A 19513-nucleotide genomic window follows, 5' to 3' on the forward strand; every position below is an offset into this window, starting at 1 on the left:
GGGGTTTTTAACTAACTTCTGGTAATTATACTTTCTACAAAAGACTGTATTTTACCTCCTATTCCAATTACCTCCTTGCATCTTCTTAAATTATGGATGGAGCAGTGAAATTTTGCTCTAAATAAAAGAGATAAGAGGAGAGAAGTTTGTGAAGATGAACAGTCTCTGTTCAAATATACTCAATTCCTGATTACATCAAACAACTTGGTCTGGTTCAAATATAAATCAGCCCAAAATGAATGGGTATCATACAGCATTTCCTCAGGTCAGTGAACATTCATTAAAAAGAAAAGAATATTCTGTATCACCTCAGTAGTTCATGTAGAAATATTTTAATGTATAATCTAGCAGCTGGGAAATTTAAAAAGGACTTTCTTTTCCTATCATGATGGTAGATACATTTCTTCATGAAAATCCATTAATAGGCTTAATTCCTGAAGTTAATCTGTTGACTTTCTTATTCTCTGGTCAATTTATTTGGCAAACTAGCTGAATACTAGAATCTTTGTGCCAGAGCAGTAATCTGTCACTCACTTCATCTCTCTCTTTATTTAAGCCGGTTCCATACTTACCTAGCAACAATGTTTTGTCTTTTTTTTTTTTTTTAACACTGTGCTATTACAGCTGTGATCAGATTGTCCATAATCATATCTTCCTAATACTTCACCATTCACTAAAGGATGTTAGAAATCTCTTCTTCAACAAGGCATATCTAATAAAACGACGATTTAACTGTGTTCTAATTATAATATTAGCCATCTAATGTTGAATTTGTGACTCAGAATTTTTTAACAGCCACCATATGAAATGGCAAGTAGGCTGTCCTGTCCATTTTGGGAGACATTTTTACCCTCATTATTAAGAAGAATGATGGTATAATAAAACCCATTGACCCTTCCACCTTGATGCTTTGCTTTGTTTAATTTCAGAGAATTTTTTTTAAAATACTGATTCAACTAGGACAACAAAGTCAGCATTATTTCATGGCTAGTTATTTAAGTATGTAAGCCTATTCTTATTAATTGAACTGTGTCACCTTTAAACCTAGGATAATTGAAAAATAAATTTTAAAGTGGCTTGAATGATTTGATAGACTAAATGAAGTCTTCTGTACAAGCCTACCAAATCATTTTACTTAAATGTCCATATCAGTTAAGTGTTCCATTTGACAAGTTTTTCACCTCTGGATTGACTATTCGTTTTGACGTTCTAGAAATACTGATTAAGATTCTGTAAACATTTTTCTTTCAAATTACTTGAAACCTTCAAACTTGGTCAAAATGATTATACACATAGGCACTAGAGACCATGATATTAGCAAAAGTTGCCCAAGGCAATTCTCTTCTACTGTTTAAAGGAGCTTTAAGTAATTTCACTTCGAAATTCCATATGGACCAGAAAAGCTGATGATATCTACTTTTTTGGCTACTTTCTTTTATGTTGTGCTATCAATCTAATTAATTGCTACATTTGTTCCATTCATTGGAGTTATTTGATTGTGGGTGGTCCATAATATGTACCTAGCATAACCCTTCTTCACCTTATATTCAAATGAATGCAAACAATTGTAAAATATTATGTGAAACCAACCTAAATATTTTTCCTGCCAAACCGAGAGAACTATGAAGCAATCAAAATCCTCACTCTGATTTCAGTACTGATATTGTGTGGCTTCCAATTTTATGCAAGGTATTGAGTACTTAGTGCTCATGTCTCGAAGCAACTAAATCAATGATTTATACCTAGTAGGTAGAGTTACAATCTGAAGAGATTTATTGCAGATAGAATTAGTTGGCAACTTAATTCTAACATATCCGCATTTATCAAAATAGAATTTAATTCTCAAATAGGGGATATGAACTGCATCTTTAATTGCATATGAGATGTAGTCTTGAGGAAGGAAAAATGAAAATAAAATCCAGATTTTAGATGAATGCTTGATTTCACTCATATATACATCTTTTGTACCCTCTGCCATAGGTATCATCAAAAGTAAAAAGTTTTTTGGTTGGAGTCCTTAATGTTCAAGTACTAAATGCCATTATATAGTTAATAATATAAAATGTTGTCAACATATCTTCTAATAAATGGACACTCCTTAGCCATTTATAATAATCCATATATAATATATAATCCATAGATGCAATATATTTGGATGTACACACACATATTTATGTCTGTGTAAATGTGTGTATATATATACATATACACATACATATTAATTTTAGAAGTAATTTCTGAATATAATTAAGATGTGGAATTTTAAAGTTTGCTTCTGTTTATTAATATTTGATGAAGATGTTACTTATTCTAAAGTAGGTATTTACGTTTGAAAAGGTATTCTCAAGGAGTTTAAGAAAAACATATAGAACAAAAGTAATAAAATCATAATGATAAAATAGAAATAGCATGGAGGTAGTTAATTATGACAAAGAGAAAAACCACAGGCCCAAAACAGCATCACTTCTGCTAAAGCCCAGATAGCAAACCTAGATTTAAAACCAGATCTAATTGCAGTTTCAACCCTCCACAGAAGTGTAATCTTAATCAACCAGTCTGGAATTTTCTGGTCAGTACCAATGAGGTAATCTGTCATGTGGGCCTTCCCCACCCACCAGAGGAAGAGGCAATCTGCATGATAAAACCCTTGCCATTCCCTTCCTTTCAAAGAGATGTCCTGGCCCAAAATAATCCTTTCTTTTCTTTTGCTAATACCTTCTAACCCTGCTCTCCTTCCACCCCATAGAAAAATCTTCCATTTTGTACAACTCCGTAGGGTGTCCTTCTGATGAAGATTTTAGGCTGGTTAATTTTAAAAAACTGCAGATGAGAAGCAAGCTCCCAGGATTGGAATTTGCTTGCTCTTTGAGAGATATTTGCATTTGTGAAGGAAGGGGGGATGACCTTGTAGGGACCTGAAATTGGCCACCCCAAGATATATCTCTTTGGCATCAGGATTGTTTGGGGCTGATTGCTTTCGATAAACTGGGACAGGGAGGGAGGCTCTGGCGAATGGAACTTGCCCTTGTTGGGACACATTTACATTTGTAAGGTAAATCTCTATCTGTAAAAGGTGCCTCCCTCTCTGTACCAGGAAGAAGAAGAGAGATGACCTTGTCCCTAGAAACTCTTAATGGGGAAGGCAAGAACTTAAGTTGGTTGCTGTCTGGCAATCTCATGTAACTGATTTAGGGTGGTGCCTTCTAAACTTTCTAACCTTTACTTAATCAGATTTGATTCTTGTCTAAAAGTCATGGGATCACCCAACGACCAGACCCCACCTGCATTGATACCATTTTAACTTTTTTCATGTTCTTTCCTTTGTCTTGTAAAGAGATGACTCACATACCCATGCCTTATAAAATTAACCCTAACCCTCAACTCAGGGTAGCAGCAGCGGCTCCTCCTGCCCTTGGGCCCTGTCCCCACGCAGCAGCAGCAGCTCTGACTGCCCGTGGGTCCTGTCCCCATGCTATTCCACATTATTCTCTAAATAAAAGAGCACTACTGCCAGATCTTGAGAGTCCAAGAAATCTTTCTTTTCGACTGCTCGGCTCACCGACCCCGCATCACTTCTAGTTGCTAAATGGGATGCTGCCAAATTCATGAATCGTTTAATAAAGCCAACTGATCTTCAAATTTACTTGGTTGAACTTTTGTTTAACAACTGTATTAATCTGATGCTTTAAAAGTCACTCAGACACAGGTTAGAATTATTCAGGCATCAATTCCATTTGCTTTGTGACTATCGGAAAGTTACCTAGGTTCTCTGAGACTTAGTCTTCTTAATTAAACATGAGGTTAAAGATATATCCATGTAAAGTACTTAGAATGAAGCCCAGCACTTATTTATTGATCAATAACTGGTTATCTTACTCTTAAAATAATCATCAGTTTTTTGGTTTGACTATTTCCATGTCTGCTTAACTCACACCATGCCACGACTTGGGAAAGAACTGTATTGTGAATTGTTCGTTCCTTGTAGGGACAGTGTGGGAGATCAGAATTTGCCACTCCAAAATGTGTCTCTTTGGCTTTATTATTATTTTTTAATTGAGATTCATTATAGGTTAAATCACTGTGAAATTTCAGTTGTACATATTTCTTGTCTGTCACCAAACAAGTGCTCCCCTGCATCCCCTATGCCCACCCTTCACCCCCCTTCCCCTGGTAACCACTGAACTGTTTTCTTTGTCCATGTGTTTGTTTGTATTCTGCATATAAGTGAAACCATATGGTGTTTGTCTTTCTCAGTCTGGCTTATTTCGTTTACCACAATACCCTCCAGATCCATCCATGTTGTTGCAAATGGGACGATTTTGTCTTTTTTTAAGGCTGAGTAGTATTCCATTGTATATATATACCACATCTTTATCTAATCATCAGTCGATGGGCACTTGGATTGTTTCCATGTCTTGGCTATTGCAAATAGTGCTGCAATGAACATAGGGGTACATATGTTACTTTGGATTCTTGATTTCAAGTTGTTTGGGTAGATATCCAGTAGTGGGATAGCTGGGTCATATGGTATTTCTATTTTCAGTTTTTTGAGGAAACTCCATCTGTTTTCCATAGTGGCTGCACTAGTTTGCATTCCCACCAGCAGTGTATGAGCGTTCCCTTTTCTCCACATCCTCTCCAACATTTGTTGTTTTTGGTCTTGGTAATTACAGTCATTCTGACTGGTGTAAGATGATATCTCATTGTAGTTTTGATTTGCATTTCCCTAATGATTAGTGATGTTGAGCATCTTTTCATGTGCCTGTTGGTCACCTGTATATCTTCCTTTGAAAATGTCTGCTCATATCATTTGCCCATTTTTTGATTGGGTTGTTTGTTTATTTTTGTTGAGTTGTGTGAGTTCTTTATATACTTTAGATATCAACTCTTTGTCTGATAAATGATTTGCAAATATTTTCTCCCAGTTGGTGGGTTGTCTTTCCATTTTGTTGATGGTTTCCTTTGTTTTGTAGAAGCTTTTTAGTCTGATGTAGTCCCATTTGTTAACTTTTTCTGTTGTTTCCCTTACCCAAGTAGACATGGTATTTGAAAAGATATGGCTAGGACCAATGTCAAAGAGTATACTGCCTATATTTTCTTCTAGGATTTTTATGGTTTCAGTTCTTACAATCAATTCTTTAATCCATTTGGAGTTACTTTTTGTGTATGGTGAAAGATAATGGGCTACTTTCTTTCTTTTGCATGTGGCTGTCCAGTTTTCCCAAGACCGTTTATTGAAGAGACTTTCCTTTCTCTATTGTATGTTCTTGGCTCCTTTGTCAAGGACTAACTGTCCATAGATGTGTGGTTTTATTTCTGGGCATTCAATACTGATCTATTGATTTCTGTGTGTGTTTTCGTGCCAGTACCATGCTGTTTTGATTACTACAGCTTTGTAGTATATTTTGAACTCAAAGATTATGATGCCTCCAAGCTTTGTTCTTTTTTTCTCAGGATTGCTTTGGATATTTGGGGTCTTTTGTTGTTCCATATAAATTTTTGGATTCTTCGTTCTATTTCTGTGAGGAATGTCATTGGCATTGCATTGAATCTGTAGATTGCTTTAGGTAGTATGGACATTTTGACTGTGTTTATTCTTCTGACCCATGAACATGGAATATCTTTCCATTTCTTTATGTCTTCCTCAATTTCTTTCAATGATGACTTATAGTTTTCAGTGTAAAGTTCTTTCATCTCTTTGGTTAAGTTTATTCCTAGGTATTTTATTATTTTTGTTGCGACTGTAAATGGGATTGTATTCTTAATTTCTTTTTCTGCTACTTCATTGTTAGTGTATAGGAATGCAACTGATTTTCTGAAAATTGATTTTGTACCCTGCAAATTTGCTGTAGTTGTTGTTTATTTCTAGTAGTTTTCTGGTGGGTTATTTCAGGTTTGCTATATACAGAATCATATCATCTGCAAATAGTGAAAGTTTGACTTCTTCCTTTCCAATTTGGATTCCATTTATTTCTTTTTCTTCCCTAATTGCTCTGGCCAATACCTCCAGTACTATATTGAATAGGAGTGGCAACAGTGGACACCCTTGTCTTATTCCTGTTCTCAGAGGGAGGGCTTTCAGTTTTTCACCATCAAGTATGATGTTAGCTGTGGGTTTGTCATATATGACTTTTATTATGTTGAGGTATTTTCCTTCTATACCCATTTTTATTGAGAGTTTTTATCATAAATGGATGTTGGATCTTGTCAAATGCTTTCTCTGCATCTATTGAGATGATCATGTGATTTTTTTTTTTTGAGGAAGATCAGCCCTGAGCTAACTACCACCTATCTTCCTCTTTTTGCTGAGGAAGACTGGCCCTGAGCTAACATCCATGCCCATCTTCCTCTATTTTATAGGTGGGACGCCTACCACAGCATAGCTTTTGCCAAGCGGCACAATGTCCACAGCCAGGATCTGAACCGGCAAACCCCAGGCCACTGAAAAGTGGAATGTGCGAACTTTGCTGCACCACCAGGTCAGCCCTGATCATGTGATTTTTATTCCTCATTTAGTTAAAGTGGTGTATTAAATTGATTGATTTGCAGATGTTGAACCATTCCTGAGTCCCGAAATGAATCCCACTTGATCGTGGTGTAGGATTCTTTTAATGTATTGCTGTATTTGATTTGCCAATATTTTGTTGAGGATATTTGGATCTAAGTTCACCAGTGATATTGGCCTGTAGTTTTCCTTCTTCATGTTGTCCTTGTCTGGTTTTGGTATCAGGGCAATGTTGGAGTCATAGAATGCGTTAATAAGTGCTCCGTCTTCTTCAGTTTTTCAGAATAGATTGAGAAGGATAGGTACTAAATCTTTGAATGTTTGGTAGAATTCTCCAGGGAGGCCATCTGGTCCTGGACTTTTGTTTTTTGGGAGGTTTTTGATTTCTGTTTCAATCTCTGTACTTGTGATTGGTCTGTACATATTCTTTATTTCTTCTTCATTCAGTTTTGGGAGGTTGTATGAGTCTAGGAATTCATCCATGTCTTCTAGGTTATTGAATTTGTGGGCACATAGTTTTTCATAATATTCTCTTACAATCCTTTGTGTTTTTGCAGGATCTGTTATAATTTTCTCATCTTTCATTTCTAATTTTATTTATTTGAGCCTTCTCTCTTTTTTCTTGGTGAGTCTGGCTAAGGGTTTGTCAATTTCATTTATCTTCTCAAAGAACCAGCTCTTAGTTTCACTGATCCTTTTTACCAGTTTTTTAGTCTGTATTTCATTTATTTCTGCTCTGTTTTTTATTATTTCCCTCCTTCTGCTGACTTCGGGCTTTGTCTGTTCTTCTTTTCCTAGCCCTGTTAGGTGCATTTTAAGATTACTTATGTGAGATTTTCCTTGCTTGTTGAGGTGGGCCTTTATTGCTATGAATTTCCCTCCTATGACCACTTTTGGGGCATCCCATGAGAGTTGGTATGTTGTATTTTCATTTTCATTTGTCTCCAGGTATTTTTTAATTTCCTCTTTGATTTCTTCAGTGATCCAATGGTTGTTCAATAGCATGTTGTTCAGTCTCCACATATTTTTGACTTTCCCAGGTTTGTTTTTGTGGTTGATTATTAGCTTCATAACACTGTGGTCAGAAAAGATGATTGCAATAATTTCAATTTTCTTGAATTTATTGAGGCTTGTCTTGTTACCCAACATATGGTCTGTCTTTGAGAATGATCTGTGTGCACCTGTGAAGAATGTATATTCTGCTATTTTTGGATGGAGTGCTCTAAATATGTTTATTAACTTGATCTGGTCAAGTATTTCATTTAAATCTACTATTTCCTTGTTGACCTTTTATCTGGATGATCTGTCCATTAAAGTAAGTGAGGTGTTGAGGGTCCCTATTATTATTGTGTTGCTGTTAATTTCTCTCTTTAGGTCTGTTAATAATTGCTTTATGTACTTTGGTGCCCCTGTGCTAGGTGCATATATATTAATAAGTGTTATGTCCTCTTGGTGGAATGTCCCTTTGATCATTATATACTGCCCCTCTTTGTTTCCCATTGTCTTTTTTAACTTGAAATCTGCCTTGTCTGATAAAAATATGGCAACACCTGCTTTCTTTTGTTGGACATTAGCTTGGAGTATTGTTTTCCATCCTTTCACTCTAAGCCTATGTTTGTCTTGGAGCTGAGGTGTGTTTCCTGGAGGCAGCATATTGTTGGGTATTGATTTTTAATTCATCCACATGCTCTGTGTCTTTTGATTGGAGAGTTCAGCTCATTTACATTTATAGAGATTATTGTTATATGAAGGCTTAAAGCTGACATTTTATCTCTTGTTTTCTGGTTATTCTATGTTTCCACTGTTTGTCTTCCTTTGTATTTTTGACTGCCATTTCATTTTGTTGGTTTTCTGAGAGGTATTTCTCAGCTCTCTCTCTTTTCGTGAACTGTGGTTCTGCTCTGATTTTTTGTTTGGTGGTTACTGTGAGGATTGTTTGAAAGTATTGGAGATGAGATTGTCCATTTTCTTACAGCGTCTTATCTCCATTAACCTAAGTAGATTCTTCCTTTTCCTCTCCTCTTCTGAGTAATTGCTGTTACACATTGTTCTGTTTTTAATTTTGTGAGTTTGTGGCTAAATTGAAGGGTTTATCATTACTGTTGATCTTTTCTTTTCCTTTCTATTTTAAGTTGTAATTGAGCTTTTGCCTCCCTGTTCTGGTAGAGAGATGCAGGTTTCTGATCATGTTTGTGTACTTATCTCTTTGCTCAGAGGTTTGTAGACCTTTGCCTTTTTGTTGCTGGTGTGAGGGCATCTTTAATTATTTGTTGTAGGGGAAGTCTAGTGGCAATGAACTCCCTCAGCTTTTGTTTATCTGGGAAAGATCTTATTTCTCCATTGTATCTGAGGGAAAGTTTTGCTGGATAGAGTATTCTTAGTTTTTGTCTTTTAGTATTGTGAATCTATCGTTCCATTCTCTCCTAGCCTGTAGGGTTTCTGCCAAGAAATCTGCTGAAAGTCTGACATGGTTTCCTTTGTAGATTATTTTCTTCTGCAGTGCTGCTTTTAATATTCTTTCTTTATCCCAAACTTTTGCCATTTTTCCTTTTATATGCCTTGGAGAGGGTCTTTTGGCATTGATGAAGTTGAGTGTTGGATTAGCTTTGTTTATCTGTAAATCTGAAACCATCACCATGTTTGGGAAGTTCTCAGCAATTATTTCTCTGAACAAGCTCTCTGCTCCTTTCTCTCTTCTCCCTATGGAATACGTATAATCCTTATGTTGCTTTTCCTAAATAAGTCAGATATTTCTTGAAGAATTCCTTAATGTTTTTTAAAATCTTAGTTCTGTCTCCTCCTCCACCAGTAGAATTTCTACATTTTTATCCTCAAGGAGACTAATTCTTTCCTCTATAAGATCAATTCTATTTCTTAATGATTCTAGATTATTATTTATTTCATTAACTGTGTTTTTCATATCCAGGATTTCTGCTTGATTTTTCTTATAGTTTCAATCTTTGGTGAAGAGATTAATTTTATTACTGAGCTCCTTGAATTGTCTTTTCATGTTTTCTTGTAAGTCATTTCCTTATGACGGCTATTTTGAATTCTCTGTCATTTAGGTTGTATATTTCTCTGTCTTCAGTGTTGGTTTCTGGAGAATTGTCATTTCATTCTAGTCTGAATTGTTGCTGCAGTTTCTCATGGTGTTTGATGAGGTAATCTTTTGTTGGGGCATTTGTGGTGTTCTTAGGATGCAGATTCCCCCTGTTACTACTAGAGGGGAGCAGGAGCAGTGTTTCTGGCTCCACCCCATATGCTGGAAGCTGTCCGGGTATTATGGGTGCTTGCCCTAGTCTGGGATGCGTTCAGGCACTTGTGTGGACTGTCCTTGTTGTACAGGGCTTCCTCGCTAGGCTAAGGCCACTCTTTGGAGCCTCAGGGTCACTTTACGTTACCCTCCCCACCAGAAAGTGATGACTAGTGGTCTCAAAGCCACCACACTTATTCTTGCAGCCACCCAGACCTGTTCCCTCTTTGGGAGTGCAGCTGCACTGTGAGGGCTCGTGCATGCCTGGGAGGTGTTTGCCCCAGCATGGAAATCTGCTGAGGTCCCTGTGTACAATCCACAGTTTGTGGGGCTGCTGTGTTTGATGGGCAGGGCTTCCTTGCTGTGACCTGAGCTATGGATGCTCCTTGATGGCACAGGGGCTCAGTGGGTTCCATCTCTCTGCTGGGAGAGTGACCACAAGGGTGGGCTAAGGGTTATGGCCTCCTCCTCTTACAGTTGCTCTGCTGGGTGTTCCCACTTTCTGGGCACTTACACCAAGTTAGAAAGCATTTGTTTCCATGCATAGGGCTACCAGGTGAGAGCAGGATGTGCTCACCTATTTCTGCCACTCCCCAGGGGGCCAGTCCATCCACCCTCAGACGTATAGCTGTGTGTGTCTCTCAGGCATCCTGTTGTGCTGTGAGGGCTTCCTCCATTGGTCAATGAATGTCCTTTTAGTTGTAGTTCAAAAGGGGGAGAAATGAAGGCAACAGCTCACTCTGTCATGTTGCTGACATCCTTGCTTTACTGTTTTTAAGCTCAAGACTCTGAAAGAAACTTTTACCTTTCTTCTAACTGCCTAAAAGAATTGATAAATAAATGAAAAGCAATAGGATATATTGGAGTATATGAGGAAGCCATTTGTGTTAAAACTAATTTGGCCCGACCCTGTTTTTCCAAAAGGGCCTGACATGGCCCATTGAGCATGCGTTGTACATCTGCTTTAAACGTTTACTATGTCCCAAAGACAAGAATGACGTCCTTACAGATAGGGATGTAACTCCCCCCAATATTGGCATTTCTTTAAGGATAAGCATCTCTTCCTGGGAACTAAGGATTAATTGTTGACCTTCTGTGCTTACCTGTGACCACTGACCTGCTAACCCCTGACCTGCTGTGCCAGCTAAGCATCTCATGACAGTAGTAAAAGAGATATTCCGGTCATATGTGATGTGATATATGCTCTTTGTTCCAAGATGTTATATAACAACTCTGTACACCCCACTCCTTTGGTGCCCTTCCTAAGGCCGCAGGCTGTAGTCCTCAAACTTGGCTCATAATAAACTCATCCCAATTTTGATTTATAGATTGACCATGGGTTATTTGCATTGACAGAATTTATGGTAGAAGGCCTGTCTCCAGAAGGAGCTATCACCATAGATAACTCTGGATATGACAGACTGAGAGGATCCTGGCTAAGCCCATTTTTGTCAAAATTTTCTCTCCCTCAGGTCATATTATCTATAGATGGCCCAGCAAACATTTGTTTACCAAACATTTGCTTTTCCATCTCCATGTGAATTGCCTTTCTCCCCTTTGAAGTTCCAAACCACTGCCTCCAACACCCTCCTTCATTCTTAGCTGAAGATGGTATTTAATTTAAGGCGACGGCTTCTGCCATTTCAGTGAGTTACTTGGTTTTCCTGGGTTTCTCCCATATATACATGTTAATAAACTTAAAAATAGATAAAAGTTAAATGATATAAATAGAAGTTGAGGAAAGTTTTGTGATGTCCTGTGTACATAGGGTGATTTTCTATTGCTACATGATTTATAATAAGAAATATATATTTGTTCTTCATCCCTGCTTCTGGCACAGAGCTCCCAGAACCCTTGGAATTTCCCAAGTGCTGAGAGTGAAAGAGGCATTTTGTGCTAGGTTAATGAAGTGACCTTTGGAAATCAGGTATGGATGGCTGCTGGATGCCAGTGGAGCCAACCATACGATTAGAGGGTTGGAATTTTCAGTCCCACCCTCTGACCTCCAGGAAGGGGAGAGAGGCTGGAGGTTGGATCAACCACCAATGGCCAATGATTTAATCAATCATGCCTATGTAATAAAGCCTCCATAAAAATCCAAAAGGATGCAGTTCAGAATGTTTCCAGGCTGGTTAACACATGGAAATGCAGGCAGAATGGCATGCTTCAAGAGGGCAGGGAAGCTCTTTGCTCTTTCCCCATGTCTTGCTCTATGCACCTCCCCCATCTGGCTGTTCTTGATTTATATCCTTCTACAATAAACTGGTGGTACAGTACGTAATATGTTTTCTGAGCTCTGTAAGCAAATTAATCAAATCTGAGGAGGGGGTCATGGGAACCTCAGATTTGCAGCTGGTTTGTTAGAAGTACAGGTAACAATCTGGACTTGCGACTGGCAACTAAAGTCCAAGGAGAGGTCGTGGGAACCTCCAATCTGTACCTGGTCAGTAAGCAGCACAGGTTACAACCTGAGATTACCACTGGCATCTGAAGTGCTGGGGGGCGGGGGCGGTCTTGTAGGACTGAACTCTCCCCCTGTGGAATCTGATGCTATCTCCAGGTAGATAGTGTCAGAATTGAGTTGAAGTCCCAGACACAAATTGGTGCCAGAGAATTGCGTGTTGGTGTGGAGGATCCTCCATACACACTCATGTTTGAATTGGTTCTAGGAACCCTTTTAATATCTAGGAAAAGTATTCCCAGAGTTCGTGTTAAATCTGAAGTGATAGTGTACCCTCAGAAATGAGCAGAAATCCATTCACAATCACTATCAAGTGCATAAAAAAGCAGAATATCAATGATGACTATTAGAAACTATATGTCAGTTGAACTTGGAAAAATCTACATAGTCAAAAGTCATCGGCCAAAATCCTTTTCCCGGAGGAACTGTCCAAATCATTCTAATGAACCTTACAGAGTATAAAATGCTTACTGTACTCTAAAAGTATGTATATTGATGCATGGGTGAAATATGATGTCCAATCAAATCTAAATAAAAAATTTTCAAGCAATGCCAAATATGTGAATTTCATTTCAGCCACTGAAGAGTACAATTGAAATTTCCAATAAAAAGGAGCACAACTCAAAATCCCCAAACCCTCTGAAACTTTTTATATAATGTGTCTATTATAAGTGCTAGCCTTACTTTGCAAATATAAACTTAAAATGCATTTAAATTTTAATCCTGAATCTAAAAGATTTTCAAAAAAACTAAGTTCATATATATGAGACTTGGTCCATGGAAATTCAAACAATAATTACCACCTTATTTTGTTGTATTGGTAAAACATATTAATTCAAAATATGAATGAAACCTAGTTTCTAAAATAACTTTAACGGCAAAGCTTCATTTCCCATGTATCTCCTACCTAAGATACAAAACTGGTTCATCCAATTACTTTGAAAGGAAATGTGTATCTTATAAACAAATATGAGTTACATAAATGAGTTAATAAAAGTAATGCATTTAGAACAATACCTGGTAAATACAGTAGCTCTCAATAAGTGTTAGCTATTATCATTATTACTTCTGAATGCTGAATTTAAACTGTTATCATTCTGTTCAATTTACCTGTCATTTATCCCCAAGTAGAAATAAACATACAAAGGTACTTGCACATAGGAATCTATGCTCATTTCTGTGACATTTAATAAGCAAGGTTTTCACTGGCTTTCATCAAAAGTCAGGTGTCTGACTATCTGAAGGGTCATCAAATTTCATCATGGCACTCATATTTAAAAATGAATAAACTGACCATAGTTTCTCATTTGTGAGATCATCTAGAATGTCCACAAAAAGTTGTAATCAATATTGTCAAGAAATGTAAAAGGTCTGTGATTTTGCCCTACTTATAAGATAAGTTACCCTGACACAGTTTCATGGACGCTGGCAGAAGATATATAGCTCCTGGATCAGAGATAAACAACTTTATTACTCACAGAAATAGCAGTAGTCAGGGTATCAGCATTTCTTCTGCCAGTTCCCCAAGCTCCAGTTCCCACTGGGCAGTGAGAAGAGAGCCAGGTGACACCTGTGCATGAAGTGGGTTGTATTCTAAGAGAGGAACCCTGGGTTAAGGGAATTTGAATGTTTTATAATAGTCATAAATATGTTGGCCATTACATCTTGAAGGAGATGTTATGTTCATTGTACTGGACAGTAAGCATACCTACCCTTTGCTCCAAGAGGGACACTATCTCTACTTCTCAAGGTTGTTTGCAAACCAGCCTTTTGCTTAAGAGGGAGACGCTACCTTACAAGTTTCTTCACTATAGGAATATCCTTAAAAATAGTCCACAAAATGAGAAGTCAATGCTTCTGTTTATCAGGTGTGCAGAAATGTGAGAGACCCATGAAAAATTATCTTCCGACAACTATACATCAGGATTTTGAGATTTAATGAAGTCTTACAATTTTTTTAGAATTAGGAGATAATTCTAACTCTGCATTAAAATATTTTTTAACATGCTTTGAAGTCCTTAAAATACAAAAATCAAAGTTGATGTCATTTTGGACTATCCTGCAACTTAAGATGCATGTGTAGCTTCAAATTCTCAAATGCATTCATTTGGCAAAAATTAGTGTTGTTGAGGTCTTCAATACGAGCCATGATAAATTTGACAGGCATCAAAATATATCATATCATCAAAAATGAATAAAAACTAAGGACAAAAATATAAAAATAAATCCTTCAAGAACTGCAAAAATGTGCCAAAATTCAGGTGCATGAAACTACGCTTTGAAATGTATCCAACAATAGTGAAGTTATAAGAATCTGCTTTTTTTGTTCATCTCAGAAGGTTGAAATTTTGATTTCCAACTTTGTTCAAAATATTTCTAACAGTCATACGGTTGCCATTTGGTTTTACTGAAACTTAGTGCAGAGAGAGACGATTTAGCAGGATAAACAAAGAAGAGTCAGAGAGCTATTGATTCAAAACAGATTCTTTTACCAGCTTAGCATGTATTCAGTTTCCATTTCCAAAACAGGGTCAAGAAAGTTAATCCTTCAATAGAAATGTTATTGTGAATAAGAAAGTGGATTTTAAGCACCAGAAAAATATCAAAAGTGAAAACGAAAGTGCACAATAGCAGTCAGAATAAAGCTATCTGCATTGTATTTATCTCCTTATTCAGCATTTCTGTCCAATAATATTATATATTATATAATTTTTTTCAAATTACAACTCTCAAGTAACAACACTGGAAAAGTTCATGAGCATTTCACTCCTCTAATATAGAAATGCCGTAACAATGTAAAGGTTTAGAACCTACACCACCAAAAATGAAGGCATATTAGTATATATCATATATATTCACTTCTACAAGAGGAAAAATAAATAAATTTAGATTAATGTTGTTGTCAGAAATGTTATTATCAGCAGCCTAAGACACATTTATATTCTATACATATACAGAGAAAGAGACAGAAAATAAAGGTGTCTTAGCTTGCAGATTCCCTCTATGCCACAAACTCCATCTTTGTAGAACAGCTGCTTGAATTCCAGCTGCTGATTTAACATATGCGTATGATGCAAGCACTGAGAAACGATGGCTTGTATCTTTCTAGCTGCCCAGTAGAATGGGGAAAGGGTTCAACTTTCCGTATGATGCTATGCTCAATGACACAGGAACTATGTAGGTTCCATTCAGTGGCATATCTTGACTTCCCAGACGGCTATGCCATCTTAACCAGACTTAAGAATAACCCACTCTCAAGATATATAAAATCAGCCAGTATCCTTGCCCCACTTTCCTATTGTATTTTCCTACTGTATCTTTATATCTGAATCTCGAGAAGATAGTACTTCCCCCAGGAAGGTTTGTTTAAAGGAGCTTTATTTCCAGAGGACTTTTAGAGAAAATACTAAAACCAGCAGGAAAAGGGTAAACTTGGGTTCTGGAAACTATGGAGAGCACTCAAGGAAGTTGTTAGTTTACTTTTCTAGAAATGTTCAGGTCAGTTCCTATTTGGGTTACAACTCTACTTGGAGTCCTGATGGTTAAAGAAAAAATACATTTTTCCTTGAACTAAAATACATGAAAACTGTTTGTTTTCATTTACTTAAATAAGTGCTAACAAAGAGAAATCAAAATCCACAACAATTGAATTGATTTAATGCAGAATGTAACAGAATAACCAAAGCACAGACATTTCATCATTACATTAATTAGTTGACTTTTAAAAGGATTAGATGACTAATATTGCCATACCATTAAACTTTCAAAAATGTATATCTCCCAATGCACACATAATTACCTATCTCTACCATAATGTATAAATCATGATTTATAAGTTTTCAGAGTCTTTATTACAAGGTGCTATGAAATGATCAGGCACCAGTGGTACCCTGTATCAGACTTAGCAAATGCCTTCTGTCTTACTTCCTTTTAATGTAGTTCTATAAAACCCATAAGCATTTTAAGGAAGCCTGGAAAATACAATAAAGTTTCCCTTCTTAGAGAGAAAACCTCTGAAGTCATGATTAGGGTTACCCAGAAGGCACTGTGAGGATAACGACTTTATTGCAGTTGCTGAACTAACTGCATCGGGACCAACATCAGAATCCCTCAGTGCTCAGTATATATAGGGAAGGAGAGCAGAGAGGTGGGGAGAAGGGAGGGGGGAGAGCGATAAAAGATAAGGGAAATGCACTGAGGTAAATTTTGGAAATCACAAACACAAAAGAATATCTGCTATATTAGCAACTGAATTAGTTGATTCAATCATTAAATATGCTCAGCACTTGGCTTCAGTGCTTACTATAAAATCCTGATAATTTGTCAGATAATTATGTTTATTATCTTCAATTTTCAAATTAAATTGAATTCAGAACAGTGCAACACTACAGTGGTCATGATCATTAAAGATCAAACTGGGGCCGGCCCCGTGGTCTAGTGATTAAGTTTGGTCTGCTCTGCTTCTGTGGACTGGGTTTGGTTCCCCAGTGAAGACCTACATACATCACTCATGAGTGGCCATGCTGAGGCAGTGACCCACACACAAAATAGAGGAAGATCTAGCAACAGATTTTAGCTCAGGGCAAATCTTCCTTAACAACAAAAACAACAAAAAAGACTAAGACCAAACATTTTATTAACAATGTTTTCACTTAAAAATTGTCTAAGCAACTCTATTACATAGACCAATAATAGCAATAGTTAACATTTTATCATGCATTACACTGTATGTAATAATTTCACTTGTGATTATTTGAGTCTTATAGTAAAGCTGTGAGCTGGTCATTATTATACACACAACCTTGATGAGACCAGAATAGGTAAAGTATTTATTTGAATCTCTGTTGCTTATTATCTGAGTGTTATTAGGCAAGTTAGAATACATATATGCCACACAACACCAAAAACTTATCAAAGGGACAGAAATTTTATCTCAACTTTTAGCAGAGTACTCAAAATGTTCCAAAAATTTTGAATGAAAATATTTTGAATGAATATTCTGAATCATTATATTTCTTGATCAAGGAAATTGGGGTAACAATACCCACATCATAAAGTTATTGTTAAAACTCCATCTACAAAATACTACTTAAATTATCATAGTACTTGGCACAGAAAAGATTCTCAATAATTCTAAGTTTCCACATCCTCACCTGTTAAAATTTAATGGAATGGGACAAAGTCTGTGTTTTTAAAAGTCACAACTGCATAGAGGTAAAATCTCTATTTCTATCCATCCTTAGTTATTATCACGTTGAAACCCTTCAGCATAATTTGTTAATGATAAACACTGCACTTTTATGTTAATAAATTTTTGTATATTCAATTATACTTTTTGCAAAACACTTCTGAAGTATTTTCTACTTTTATATGATTTTCACAAAAACTATTAAACTTCTTTCTCATAATTGTAAAATATGTAACGTCTCATTCAGTGGAAAAGATACTAACCCACCCCCCAAATTAAGTTACTTGCTCAAGTACAAGTAATGATTCAGTGGGGGTATCAACATAAAATTCTTGACTTATCTGGACTCCTACTTCGTTCTTTCTATTTATTCCTTTCCAATGATCCCAACATATGTATCAATTTGGGATAGTACAAAATTTGATAGAACACAGTTGTTTTGTCCACTTCCACATACCCAGAAAAAATGTTTGCTGTACTATGAAGGTGTGTAGTGTAACTTATAATCATTATCGTTAAAATGAAAGTTTCGAGGATGAAGTTCCCATGTTTGCTGATGTGTAATTAAGCAAAGATGGGGAATACTTATACTCTGTGCTCCTTTATCCACCTTCCTTCTCCTATAACCAACACTGCTACCAGAACAAGGCATTCTTTTCCCATGAACTCAGATTCTACCTCTAAAACATTCTGAACAAATACATCATCGTACGCAACCACTACCAATCAATCAAGTTGTCCCTGGAAAATATCTACATATCTATATATATACATACAGGTTGATTTATGTCTTTAGGCACATACGATAAATTTCTTCTAAAACCTAATACATAGACGAAATGTCTAAGACACAAAATAATACAAATATACTTTTAAATCCTATAATTCATTTTAATTTATTGATTTAAATTATTATAACTGCTTGTCGTGATCTGTGCAAATACTTGTCTATACCTCAAACCAGTGGCCCACTTTATTTTACTGACAAAGTTTACTTCAGGAAAAATGGCCTCTACCAGTTTACAAGGGTAAAACCATTGTAGGGATTGCTTACCATTCATCTTTTGTTACATAGTGCCCAGGACAATGCCTATTACATAGGCACTTCTCAATCCACATTTATTTAAGGAATGAGTGCATCAAAAGAAGAAAGGAAAGAAGGAAGGAGAGAGGAAGAAAGGGGAAAAAAGAAGGAAGCAGGAAGGAAAAAAGGAAGGAAAAGAAAAGAAACAAAAGGAATGGAACGGAAAGAAGGAAGGATGGGTAATTTAATCATGATGACTCAGAAAAATTTCATATCTTTGAAAAGGAATTAACATATGAAAACTGGTCTGTAGGGGCCGGCCTGGTGGCACAGTAGTTAAGTGCACACGTTCTGCTTTGGCAGCCCAGGGTCCGCCAGTTCAGATCCTGGGTGCAGACATGGCACCACTTGGCATGCCATGCTGTGGTAGGTGTGCCACGTATAAAGTGGAGGAAGACGGGCATGGATGTTAGCTCAGGGCCAGTCTTCCTTGGAAAAAAAGAGGATTGGCAGCAGTTAGCTCAGGGCTAATCTTCCTCAAAAAAAAAAGAAAAGAAAACCAATTTGTATAAGAAAGTTGACTTATTGAGCATAAACATGTATGCTACAAAATTGCATTTTGTTAATTATCTTTTGCTTATATATAAATCATCAAAGGGAACATATTTTGCTTTATTTAGGTGTACTGTTATTTTTGCACACTTTCTTTACATAAAACCATCAATGCTTTATATAAAAGTGCCTATTCAAAATTAAATATCATTTTGTTTCTAAACAGTGATTAAGTACACAAGTAAAACATGATGTTTAATACAACAATGAACAAAAATGATGACAGAGTAATAAATTACTTATGCAATTACTAAACTAGTTTTGTAGATTGATACTTACCAGGATATCTTTTCCAGCCCACTTGCATTCATCCCTTCTGGTGTAAGATACAGGCCACACAATCTAAAGGCAGAGGAGAAACATTTTTTTACGCCAATTAAGCTCTCTAAGAGACCCAACATTATAGTCTGTTAGACTAAGTTGGCGCAACTGAGATAAAGGAACTTCCATAAAGCATTATATGACTGGAA

At 36.5% G+C, this 19513-nt stretch overlaps 1 protein-coding gene across 4 annotated transcripts in view; it reads right to left on the reverse strand.

Annotated features, from left to right (window-relative positions):
- The window catches only part of SEMA3A (semaphorin 3A), a 456043-nt gene that overhangs the window by 140345 nt on the left and 296185 nt on the right, over window positions 1-19513 (reverse strand). For all 4 annotated transcript variants that reach the window (XM_070507472.1, XM_070507456.1, XM_070507466.1 and 1 more), the window contains one exon: window positions 19323-19385. In XM_070507472.1, coding sequence (XP_070363573.1) covers window positions 19323-19385 — 63 coding nt within the window. The remainder of the gene's footprint in view (window positions 1-19322; window positions 19386-19513) is intronic.

The sequence above is a fragment of the Equus asinus genome, chromosome 1 (assembly GCF_041296235.1).
Source record: "Equus asinus isolate D_3611 breed Donkey chromosome 1, EquAss-T2T_v2, whole genome shotgun sequence".
NCBI classification, from domain to species: domain Eukaryota; kingdom Metazoa; phylum Chordata; class Mammalia; order Perissodactyla; family Equidae; genus Equus; species Equus asinus.